Source organism: Alosa alosa, chromosome 11 (assembly GCF_017589495.1).
Source record: "Alosa alosa isolate M-15738 ecotype Scorff River chromosome 11, AALO_Geno_1.1, whole genome shotgun sequence".
NCBI lineage: Eukaryota > Metazoa > Chordata > Actinopteri > Clupeiformes > Clupeidae > Alosa > Alosa alosa.
The window spans coordinates 4,449,717-4,462,217 of NC_063199.1; the positions used below are offsets into that span (position 1 = coordinate 4,449,717).

General features: G+C 41.2%; 1 protein-coding gene across 1 annotated transcript; it reads left to right on the forward strand.

Moving 5' to 3' along the window:
• The first annotated feature begins 1,115 nt into the window (after window positions 1–1,115).
• Window positions 1,116–12,501, forward strand: got2a (glutamic-oxaloacetic transaminase 2a, mitochondrial). The gene is made up of 10 exons (XM_048257811.1): window positions 1,116–1,271; window positions 4,019–4,175; window positions 4,432–4,560; window positions 4,769–4,828; window positions 5,187–5,348; window positions 5,760–5,864; window positions 6,704–6,854; window positions 7,787–7,952; window positions 8,889–9,039; window positions 10,792–12,501. The coding sequence occupies exons 1-10, from the start codon at window positions 1,189–1,191 to the stop codon at window positions 10,912–10,914; spliced, it is 1,287 nt and encodes a 428-aa protein (XP_048113768.1). The 5' UTR covers window positions 1,116–1,188; the 3' UTR covers window positions 10,915–12,501.

Here is a 12,501-nt window from a genome sequence, read left to right on the forward strand (position 1 = left end):
CTGCCCTTTGAAGGCTGATTACCCAAACTTTATTTATCCTTATCCTTGCACACAATACTCTGTGGGTATTTTGGTATGATAATATTGTTTAGTTGTATGGTTGTATGGTATGCTCCTTGTTGGTGCCCCCCACCCAATCCCAATCCTCCCCCACCTTTTTTATGCAGCCCTTGCCACTTAATCTACTAAACCCCTCTTCTACTGCACTTTTACCCCCATTAATGCACAAATAGGCTGACACCAGACATAATTTCACTGCATTTCTTACTTCCAGTAACTATATGCATGTGACAATAAACTTCCTTGTATCCTTGTATCCTTGTTAATATTATTATAATGTATAATATTAATACGGATGTCAAGCCAATGTTTTTTGTCTTGAAGATAAAATGTGATTGCTGCCAGGGCTGGTAGGCCTACCACTGAATGTGTAAACTGGCCTGACACTGAAGGACAGTTTATTTGCCCTGCTGTAAATAACTAATACAATAAATTGTTTTCACAACTTTTTGTGTGTTTAGTTATGTGTAGTAATTCCTATAGATTATGTCTCAGAATAACATATCACATGTGCATGAGGGCAATGACAGGATGCCATTTGTTCAGCGTTAGGACATACACACGTGTAACATTTATTGCACAGACATTTGTGTTTTAGGCTATAGTGGGTCAATCTGATGTAGGCTATGTTGCTGCCTGGGCTAACATGTCACTACAGATGCACAGAGGGTAGGCTACAATCAAAACGATAAAAACATAATAGCCTAGCTAGGCTAGGATTACCATCAAGGCCTAGCCTACTGTGTAAAAATCGCCAATATCCTCAATGGTAGCCTACGCGAACCACTGAATCTGACACAAAGTTTTGTTTGACTGGCTGCGACACAAGATAACATTGACGTCAAATTGCATCTAAACTCGAACACGACATAGTCATACTTTCCATTAATAACACATGACAACAAAACGTGTTAAAACGCCGTGGTCTTCTACTTTCTTTGACAACTTTTTCATTTCCATTTCATTCACCCTTCGGCAATGGGCAACTCGCGCACGACATCCTCCGTTCATAAATATTCACGCTAAACTCCGCCCTGGAAACTCAGAATCCGACGTTGACAGCACGCAAGTTTAGTCAGTGCCCCCAGCTCCTCTAGTTGCCTGCCACAGTACTGAGTTGTTGCAGCCATGGCTCTTTTGAAATCATGCAAGATTATCTCCGCTGTTGCGGGTCATAGTCCTGTTCTTGGAGTGTTTCCTATTCGTGCAAGGTAAGTGGATGCCTTCATGTACCATGTTCTTGTGAAATTACTTATAACGTTATCCAGCCTGTTGGTTTGTGTTGAGTTGGTAGCTACCATGCTAGCAATCAGAGTGCAAATGAGATGAGATGTTAACTAGACAGGTAGCATGGTTAACCTGGTAAATCACACCACAAATAACACCATTGCTGGGGAATATAGTTACCACTGCATGGAAATAATCCACTTTCAACTACTGATGCACAAAATGTACCAGCATTATCACATTTGTGTAGAATCGGTCTAATAGGTAGTTGACATTAGCTTGCTAGTTAAAGTAAGGTTTCTTAGCCAAACGTTACTTGCTCACTCACCCAGCAATGTTTCAGTTTGGTGTCTATGGGAACTTTTTTCACCTTGATGATTGAGTGTTTGGATATGTTAGCTGCAATGCTAACGACATTGGAATGTAGCCTTTCCATGGCATATGCTAGCAAGGCCTAGCTGGCTAATGGAAGCACTGCGCCAAGGTTGTTCAGGGCTTCAGAATGACTTTCCCAAGAGGTGCAATTAGCTTGCTGGCTAGTGTAGTATTTGAGTGTAAGTGAGCTTAGGAGCCATAACTTGGATCGGGAGGGATCTTTTCAGTTTTAACGGCATTGTATTCATATCTCATCAACATAACCAGATAAATATGAAAACAATTCTGTCAGGTGATTGCTAGCGTTAGCTGATAACAGTAACGTTGTAGTTGACGTTAACGTTACTGTCAGACTCCAGCAAATTAAGCTTATCCTCCTCAGAGGCCGAACCACAGAGGTTTTTGAAGCTAACCCGATTGTAGGATCTTTAGCTCTTGCTTGTTCACAGTACAAATTGGCACGTTCGACTAAGCGTACCTGCTGGAAGTTTGATTTGTTATCATTCTCAGATGGACCTGCCTCTTGGACATGTGATGTAGGCAGCAGTAGAACTATGTGTGTCTGGTGTTTTTCAGAATAGTTCGTATCTAGAATCTGGCTGCTACAATGTACGTTACATTTGGATGTTTCTATGTCTTTGTGGTGTGCTGTGGCAAAATGAATAAATAATATAGCTGATGTAATCTGGTACCCACAATTATAGAATGGAGGCAGGTACATTTGTACATGCCCAGGTCATGCAAGCTTCAAATACAGATATAGTACCAGCAGGGTTTGTAAGTAGTTTTACTGGTTTGACTTGTGCCATTCTTATGCCCTCCATTTATTGTGTTAAATGCTCCAAATGTCAAGCACTTTGAGCTCCATTCTGTGTATGAAAGGTGCTATACAAAAAACACATTATTATTATTATTATTATTATTATTATTATTATTATTTGTTTGGAGTTCTAAAAACACTGAGCCTATATGGTCATTCTGCACGTGGTCCATGTAAAAAGGTGACCATACTAATGCTAAGTAGGAAGTTTTAAGCATAGGACATGTCTTTCCTTGCACCAATTTCAGAGTAAGTCAAAATGACCTAAAACCAGCAACAACCATTCTGTTTATTTTGCAAGCAAAAAGTTTACCCCATTCATCAAGTTTTTGTTTAGTGCACACTCCTCCTTGCATACTTTTTCTCATCCTGCCCTTTCAGAAGTAGCCCTTGGTCCTCAGCTCATACTATATTTAGAGTGGGCCATCATGGAGCTGAAGCTCCAAAAGTAACCTGAGAACTCAACAAGGATTGTTGCATTGGCATTAACAGAAGTTAAAGGTGAAAATGACTGATTACATTCAAGTTACTCTAAATAGGCCTAATTAATTTCTGTCCCACTCAAATAAATAAATACATTTTACATGTTTGAGATGCTTCTAGGCTACCTTTCTGCAGCCTCGTTTTCAAACCATTTATTTATTATTATGTTTAATGGCAATACTGCTTATGCAAAAGAGTGGATTTCAGAATATCATACTTATTCTTAGAGATGAAATCATATAATTGTCTTCAGAAAATGATGGGGAAAGTATCGTAATTATACTAGCTGACTATGCTTAGATGATCAAAATACTTTTCTGCCCACTCTGTGGTTTTTAAAAACATGAAATCCCACGCATGCTGAGCCTCTTAACCAAAGCAAGCAACAGTTGAGCACAAAGGTATTTTGGATCTTGGGGCTTTATCTCAAAAAATACGCCTGTAGATTAAATACAATGGTGTGATAAAGAAGTGGTAGGCTAGTTCAATGGACTCTTTGGACATAGAAATACTCAGTTCATTTACAAGTTTTATTCTGGGAATGAACAGGGGCCAGTGCATCTTACAGCAACTGAGTGTGTGAAAAGATTTTCATTGTGGAATGTTCAGCAGCCCTTATTTCACCCTCGTGATGTGGCCAAGAGACCCTCCTTAGTGGCAGCAACATAGAACTGGTTTACAAAGAGCTGAGGGGTATTCCATCAACCTCGTTAAAGGCTAAACCTGGCTGAAAAGGGTACAGACTTAGATTCTTGCAAAAAGTAGTTGAGATTTGAGCTTGAAGAACAAGACAAATTACACCCCTCCCTTCAATCCTTTTAAAGCTATGTGTTGGGATTGTTGATTTGGCCCAAGTCACTGTGTTTGTTCCCGATTTACAGTGCCAAGATTGTGTGTTGGACACCAGAGTTTGTGTGGACACACACACTGAACTGCTGGCAGGTAGAGGATTGTCGTAGAGGAAGTCCAATCTGATTTGGCCTACTTAGTGATACATGCTGCTGGCTTTCTAGATAAGTTCTAAATGTAGTGTTTGTGTTCTGATTGTTTTAGCTCATGGTGGTCAGAGGTGCAGATGGGCCCCCCTGACCCCATTCTTGGGGTCACTGAGGCCTTCAGGCGCGACACCAACCCCAAGAAGATGAACCTGGGCGTGGGAGCTTACCGTGATGACCAGGGCAAGCCCTATGTCCTCAGCTGTGTCCGTAAGGTACAACTTTAGCTACCCACTACTTTTGTTTGTACCCTATGCATAGTAGACATTGTTTCCAAACTCAAGAAAGTCTTTGGTCATGACGTAAAAAAACGCAAATCCAGAGATTTCGCCCTAATTCGTTTGTAGGTAGAGGTCAAACCTTGTAATACCAAGAACACATGGGGCCCTAAAGTAATACCTCTGTAATACATGCTGTATCTAACTTTGGGTAAATGCATGCCAGTATAAACGTGAAATTGTTAATTCACAGGCTGAGGCACAGATTGCTACGAAGAAGATGGACAAAGAATACCTGCCCATCGGTGGTTTCGGCGATTTCAACAAGGCCTGTGCCCAACTCGCTCTTGGCTCTGACAATGAGGTCCTCAAGAGTAACAGGGTGAGAAAGATGTTTTATTTTGCAGGTCCAAAATCTCATTTACTCCACTGACTTCTTATTGGAACCATAATCTTGTCACATGAGGTGAATGCAATTTACTGGTACAGATCACCCCTTTTAACTGCAGGGCAGAGTAGTGTGATCAAGATGTAAATGTAATGTGGTTTTCTTTCCTCTGTTCTTTTTGTTCTACCACTACCTCACACAGAGCATCACTGTCCAGACCATCTCAGGAACTGGATCCCTGAGAATCGGTGCTAACTTCCTGGTGTGTGAACTTTTGTCCTGTTTGCTAATGCTACACTTTCCCACCTGTTTATCAACATTCATCATCATCATCAGACGCACTCATACGACCATACATACAGTACTTATACCACCAGTGTGTTTATGGTTAAAATACTGAAGCATAACAGTTTACAGTACCGAAATTATCATAACTATAACGTCACTGCTACTCTTCTGTATTTGAATGTACAATATGTGATTGATAATTTATTATTTGTACGTTCTGATTTTTAATTGGACCCCAGGAAGACTAGTCTGCCACTTCTGCGTCAACTAATGGGGATCTGCAACTAAACAATAAATAAATCAAATCTGTTCTCCCCTGTATGTCCCCTCAGTCTCGCTTCCATACCTCAGTCCGTGACGTGTACCTGCCCAAGCCCTCTTGGGGAAACCACACCCCCATCTTCAGGGATGCTGGAATGCAGCTGAAGGCCTACCGTTACTACGACCCAAGCACCTGTGGGTTTGACTCCAAGGGAGCCCTGGATGACATCTCTGTAAGTTCTCAAACACTTCTCATTTCAACGAGGGACCATGATCCAATCCAGATATTCTATGTGTAGTAATAATAATTTGGTTGCACATTGCAATTTTGATTAACTTTGTCAATTGAAAGAGACCTGGCAAGAGTAAAGCGAGACTGCGCAATGCCAGATAGCTAATGCTGTGTAGTAGAGTTTGAAGTTGGTTAATTAAGCTCCCCTTAGATTTTCAGTCTGTTTCAGTGAGTCTGCATTTGCTTGCAATAATACATCTGAATCCATTCTAGGTTACAGTTCAGACCATTTTAGTTAAGTCTTTTGTGGACTAAGAGTTTGACAACACCATTCTTACCTACAGCTGTTGTTGATAATGTATCAGTTGTACACTACGGTATGCTTAGGTGTGTGTTGTTTTTTTCTTCTCAGAAAATCCCAGAAAAGAGTGTGATCCTTCTCCATGCCTGCGCACACAACCCTACTGGTGTGGACCCAAGGCCTGAGCAGTGGAAGGAGATGTCTGCACTGATTAAGGTAGCCATCGGCAGAGGTGTTGTCTAGCACATTCCCCCATTAAAAGCCTTAAAAAGCTGATTTTCTGTGACTGTTCAATTGCTTGTTGTCCCTGTTGTCACCTGCTGCTGCTTGAGATGGGAGTCAAATCACACATAACACTTATGCTACGTTTACACGTGGCCGGCTATTTTCATAAACGGACATTTCACCCACTCCGTTTTCAGAAATAACATTGTGCACACCTGTCAGTTTTCAGAATAGTTTTCCTTTACACTAACACGGGTATATGCCTTCAAGAGCATGCCAAACCTGTACGTGTCAGTGTAACAAGCTCAAGCCCATGTTCGCCAATCAAAATCCCGAAAATATCAAAAACAGCAACGAATCACTTCCTCTATCATTTGAACTGGCTAAAAATGTCATCATAAATGTCATCATCCGTTTGTACCTCTTTAGACGCAAATGAACAAACAGAGTTTCCCCCAAAAAAACGATCAGCCAGTTTTTAAAAACTCCGTTTGCGGGGGGATAAAATCTCCGTTTGCGTCTACAGTAAATGACAGGGTCAAACGCAGAAAAACATCATCAGTTGCATCGTTTTTGTTGTCGTCTAAACAGGGCCTTAGTAGGATCATTCCTCATTGCCTCATTAGACCAACATAATCATATTATTAACCATAGTTAGAACAGTAAGTGTTCTAGTACATTTTTACATGTATCGTTTCTTTAGAATGCATTTAGAGAACAGCTGAAGTTGCATGATGGACTTTTGAGTGTGAACTGCTGCATGAATGCTGTAGATGTCCGTGGTTTCTGGTGCACAACCACTAAATGTTATTTTTTTTCTCTCCTAACAGAAAAGGAACCTGCTGGTGTTCTTTGACATGGCCTACCAGGGCTTCGCCAGTGGAGACATTGACCGTGATGCTTGGGCTGTTCGTCACTTCATTGAGCAGGGCCACAACATTGTGCTCTCTCAGTCCTTTGCTAAGAACATGGGGTTGTATGGTAAGTTTGACAGTATGGTTAGTTGTTATACAGTGTAATAAGATTATATTTCTTGCATTACACTTTTATGACATGATTTCCCCGCAAAATAACTTGCCATAGACTTTGAGACAAGTGATGTATCTCACATTCTTTTAAGGAGAAGCTTTTTTAAAAAAAAAGGCCATGTCCTACTCTTTTGTCATACATTCACTGATATACTATTACAAAGTCTGCAAGGTTTTGTACTGAAAAAAATGCCTTGGCTTGTTTTTCTCATGATCTTATAGCATGCTCTTAAAACCCTACAAATAGGCTGATTTTGCAGCAAAGCTTAAGTCCAAAATTTTTATGCATCATCCAGGTTAGGGCTGCACAATTTGGGGAACATATCTAATTGTGATTTTTCTGACCGATATTGCTATTTTTGAATGTCAATGAATTGATTCAGTTTAATATTCCAAATGTCGCTGTAAGTTGTGCCACTTCTGATTGGTGAGCATGCCTAGGGCATGAGAAGCACAGCATTCCTGATTGACTGAAGCTTACCAATCAGAAGTGCCTTTGTGCTTAGATGATTGCATTGGTTCACATTGCAATTGCGATCGTGATCGCGATTATTGTGCAGCCTTAATCCAGGTGAATAGATAGATAGAAAATAGATTGGGGGGGGGGCAATAGTAAATGAGAGCAGTTGTGATGCAGAAACTACGGATTTCTTACTCGGCCATGCTCTATGACCAGCTATTACAGGCAGGGGAGCGAACAGTCCAATTTGAGAAGCCCAGTACGTCCCCTAATCACATCTACAGATCCATTGTTTATCGAATGTGTGGGGTAAGCACCAGTGTGTGGGGGCTAGTGACAGAATGTGTCGAGACACTCATGTCGCTGACAGTGTACGGCTCTCTGTAGACATCTGTAAAGCAGCGATGCTCTTTCCTGTCTGGCAGGTGAGCGTGTCGGAGGCTTCACCGTGGTGTGCAAGGATGCTGATGAGGCCAAGCGTGTGGAGTCCCAGCTCAAGATCCTCATCAGGCCCATCTACTCCAACCCCCCCATGAACGGAGCCCGCATTGCCGCCACCATCCTCAACACACCGGAGCTCAACAAGGAGTGGTCAGTCTGCTGGCAGCACCACCTTTCACCCATTGCGTTACAACCAGTAGCTCCTCTGTAGGACTTTACACACTGGGTTTGTACAGCATTGAAAAAACCTGGAAAAGCCATGGTATTCAAAAAATGACGATTTCCAGGCCTGGAAAAGTTTTTGAAAAATAAATGCATCCAGAAAGTTTTGAAAAAGTTAATTTAAAATCGATTTGCCTCGTTTTGAACAAAATTAAGACAGATCGGGGTGCAGACTTCGTAGTCACTGCGTGGGCTAACGTCAGACTTTTTGACCTGAATGACAGAAGATGTAAATTTGCGCATTGCCAGGAAAAATGCCTGTTTATTAATGTCTGACTTCACTTCATAGTCTAATTTGCCCTGTCATGGTTTCATCATGCATGGACCGAAAATATTTCCGCCGACTGGACACCGACTTTCAGTTGAAGTTTGTTTGTATTGTTTATATAGTATAGGAATATATAGTCATGAAGATTTGCAAAACAGTCATGGAAATATATTGGTTTAAATGTATGAACTTTGTACATAACATGCCTGTTGATATTTGTTTTCTTTTTGAAATTGACCTACAATGGTAGAGATAATGTGAGTAAACAAGTTACTCATTAAGTTAAACTAATGTCTTTGCATGTCTGGCTGGTAGCCTGGCAATAGAATGTTGGTGTTCAGTAGAGAAGGAGGCTGTACTGTTGTATTGATTTGAGTCCTTGAGCACATCGATCTAATATCACCTCCTGCACTGTGGATGTATACATTTGGAATGGAGAGGGAATATGCTTCCCCTAAACTGAACCCATGATTCTCATATTGGTTACATCATGGACCAGTGGAGCTGAATCCACACTGATGTGAACTATGTGCCTCTCTCTTTTTTTCTTTCTTTTTCTTTCTCTCTCTCTCTCTCTCTCTCTCTCTCTCTCTCAGGCTGGAGGAGGTCAAGGGCATGGCCAACCGCATCATTAAGATGAGGGAGCAGCTGGTGGCCAATCTGAAGAAGGAAGGCTCCTCCCACAACTGGCAGCACGTTATTGACCAGATTGGCATGTTCTGTTTCACCGGACTCAAACCAGAGCAAGTGAGGGACAGATACCGGACCAGGGCGTGGTGCTGGTCGCCACGGATCCCCTGGAGCTCTTGTTTCTCATTGACCAGACTTGAACTGTCATTTTTCCTACACCGTTATCTTATTCTCATATGTTTATATACTTACATAATAGATCTTATAGGGCTATTCCATGGAAAATTATGTTTTTTGTAACATCCATAACGCCAATAAAATGTGATGGTATGGTATGATGTAGATAGATAGATAGATAGATAGATAGATAGATAGATAGATAGATAGATAGATAGATAGATAGATAGATAGATACTTTATTGATCCCCAGGGGAAATTCAAGGTATCAGCAGCATACAGACAACACAAACACATTCTTTAACAGCAGAAAGAGTAATTAAAGTATATAATATAAAAACACAAAGGCGCTTGCCATGACTGAGGCAGGGACTGAGCCTGTGATTCTCTGTGCATAGTAAGGTAAGGTAAGGTGCTCTGTGTGAATGAGTGTCATGGTGATAGTGCAATGGGGATAGTGGTCATGGTGATCGTGCAAATGAGTAAGTCCAACAGTGCAACAATGCAGACAGAAAGTAAAGTAAAGTCTATATATCTATATATTTTACTATTTTAAGAAAAGGTATAAGTGTGGCCACAGTTCGGCTGTGGCATGGAGGGGGGGGGGGGGTTATGCATATGTGCTAATGTGCTAATATGTATACATAATGTGCAAACAGTGAGGCAGAAAGACAGTGGTAAAAGTGGCTAGTGGACAGACAGTATCCAAACATGGAGGGGATGAAGAGGCAGACAGACAATGCAGAGAAGTCTATCTCTCCTCTTCCCTTAAGTGAAGCATTGAACAGTTCAATGGCCCTGGGGACAAATTCTTTCTCAGTCTGTCTGTTGTGCAAGGCAGTGAGCGAAGTCTCCAGCTGATCAGGCTCTTCTGCTTAACAATAGTGCTGTGGAGTGGATGACACTCATTGTCCAAGATATTGATCAGTTTGTTCAGGGTCCTTTTGTCAGATATTGAAATGATGCACTCCAGTTCAGCTCCCACTACAGAGCCAGTTTTCCTTACCAGCCTGTCAATTCGCCCCGCATCCTTCTTCCTTGTGCTTCCTCCCCAACATACTACTGCATAGAAGAGGACGCTGGCAACAACAGACTGGTAGAACATCCTGAGGAGCTTGCTGCACACATTGAAGGACCGCAGCCTCCTCAGGAAGTACAGCCTGCTCTGCCCTTTCTTGTAGAGTGCATCAGTGTTGGCTGACCAGTCCAGTTTATTGTCCAGGTGGAGACCCAGATACTTGTAGGTGCTAACCACCTCCACATTGACCCCATCAATGTGGACTGGTAGCAGAGTGGGCTTAGACCTGCGGAAATCCACCACCATCTCCTTGGTCTTTGAAGTGTTGAGTTGAAGATGATTGAGTTTGCACAATTGCACAAAGTCCTCCACCAGGCTGATGCGAATGAATGCCAAGGCAGTTGACTGGCGTTATGGATGTGACAAAAAGTTAATTTTCCGTGGAATTGACCTATATGACATTTTTTATATGACATGCCTTTTTAATATAACTAGGCTAGAAGCAAGTAAGCACATGCTCTGAGGGGTGGAAAGGTGATTTAGAATGCAGAGGCTTTGCCAGGAATGTGAAGTTTGCAAGCTGGACAGTGTACTGTACCATCATAAGTTTTAACTGTCTATCCCTTACTGTATATTAGTCTTCCTGCTATTTTCACATGACCCCTGTTTCATAGGTGGAGCGCCTGACTAAAGAATTCTCCATCTACATGACCAAGGATGGGCGCATCTCCATGGCCGGAGTGACCTCCGGAAATGTGGGCTACCTGGCACAGGGCATCCATGCCGTCACCAAGTGAGGAGTCGAGCCACGGCTGTAGCTGCCTCATGGGAGACAGGAGGCTGTAGAGTTTGAACAGGAGAGAGAGAAAGAGAGAAAGAAAAAATGTAATTTAAAAGCCTTTATATTTAAATCAGTTCTGTCTCCTCACACACATCTTTCCTTAGGAGGTTTTGAAATAGTTTAAAATTGTAGATTTCATTTGAGTTTTATTTGATTGGCATTTTTGTCATTTGTCAGTGACCTACAGTAGGTTTTAATATGGGATTGCACTGAAACCTCCAAAGGCTTCTTGTTGACAGCACTTGACAGACTATTTTAAAGCAGAGGGCTCGCAACTGTTTTATTGATTATGCATTTTTCCAAAAGGATATTAACAAGCACAATGAGTCAATTAGCAAATGGTCAGATTGTATTCTGACTCCCTGTCTTTGGAGTAATTATGATTTAATTATGTTGAACATTTGTTACCAAATATTATATACATTCAGTTACAAAGAATATATTTAAAATATTTATTAAGTGGTTTGCAAAACCAAACCATCGATTTGAATTTCAAGAAGTAATCCGTAAACACCTCCAAAATGTATCTGACTCTGTAAATGTGTAAATGTTCTTGCCCTCTCGATTTTAGAACTGAATACTAGAGAACAGTTTGAAACACAGGCCTAAGACCAATAGTAGCGTACTCTGCCTTTCCCAGTGACAAACTATAAATGGGACATTGATGCAATGCCACTGGAGTCATGACACTCCTTAATAACAAGAGGACACAGCGCGCTCTATGAGTTCACTGACTGTGATGACAGAATGGCCACAATGTGTGCTTCAAAGCTTTTCCTTTCGTATGTTTTGTTACTTATGAGCGCTGGCTGTATGTGGTGGTGTCTGTGGCAGAACACACCAAAGACTTAACGAACAAGAGCAGAGCAAACATTTCAAAAGGGCCCCAGAACCCAGCTGTTACATACGGATACTTCACACTTAACTTCAAGGTGAAGTTAAGAATTCACTATAGAAATCTCTGCATGACTTTGACCCAGGTCTGATGGGTGAATGTCTCCTCATTATGTGGAAAAATGGGCATAGTGTGAATGGGGAAAGTGGTACACGTTTCAATCAGTATGTTAGAGACCATCATGGTGTCACTCTTTTCTGTTTTCAGACTTTAAGATGTGAACATTTCTCATCAGGGTTCTGAGAGAGCAACAGTTAGTATTTGATTGTGCTGCATCTTTAGTTCAGTGTTACTTTACTGCTGTCCAGTTTTTTCTTAATTTTTGCACTAGATTGGAAGGGGTTGCTTTTGCACTGTTGATGAGATGGGACCTGGGACATTTACTACTGTAGATGAGCTTCAACATTTTTCCACATGCTGCTTATCTTAATATAGAAGTAAAAAATCGAATTATATAAATGGTCCATTATCCACATGTACAAAATACTGAGGGAAAAAACCCTCTCAAAACTAATCTTCAATAAACCTTTGCTTGACTCAGAAAAAACGTACAAAGTGTATATTACCACCACCAGTAAAATTCTGTTCAATGTGTGAGATGTCAAAAATACTGTAAACATAAAGTATGAATAAAATTATAATATTATA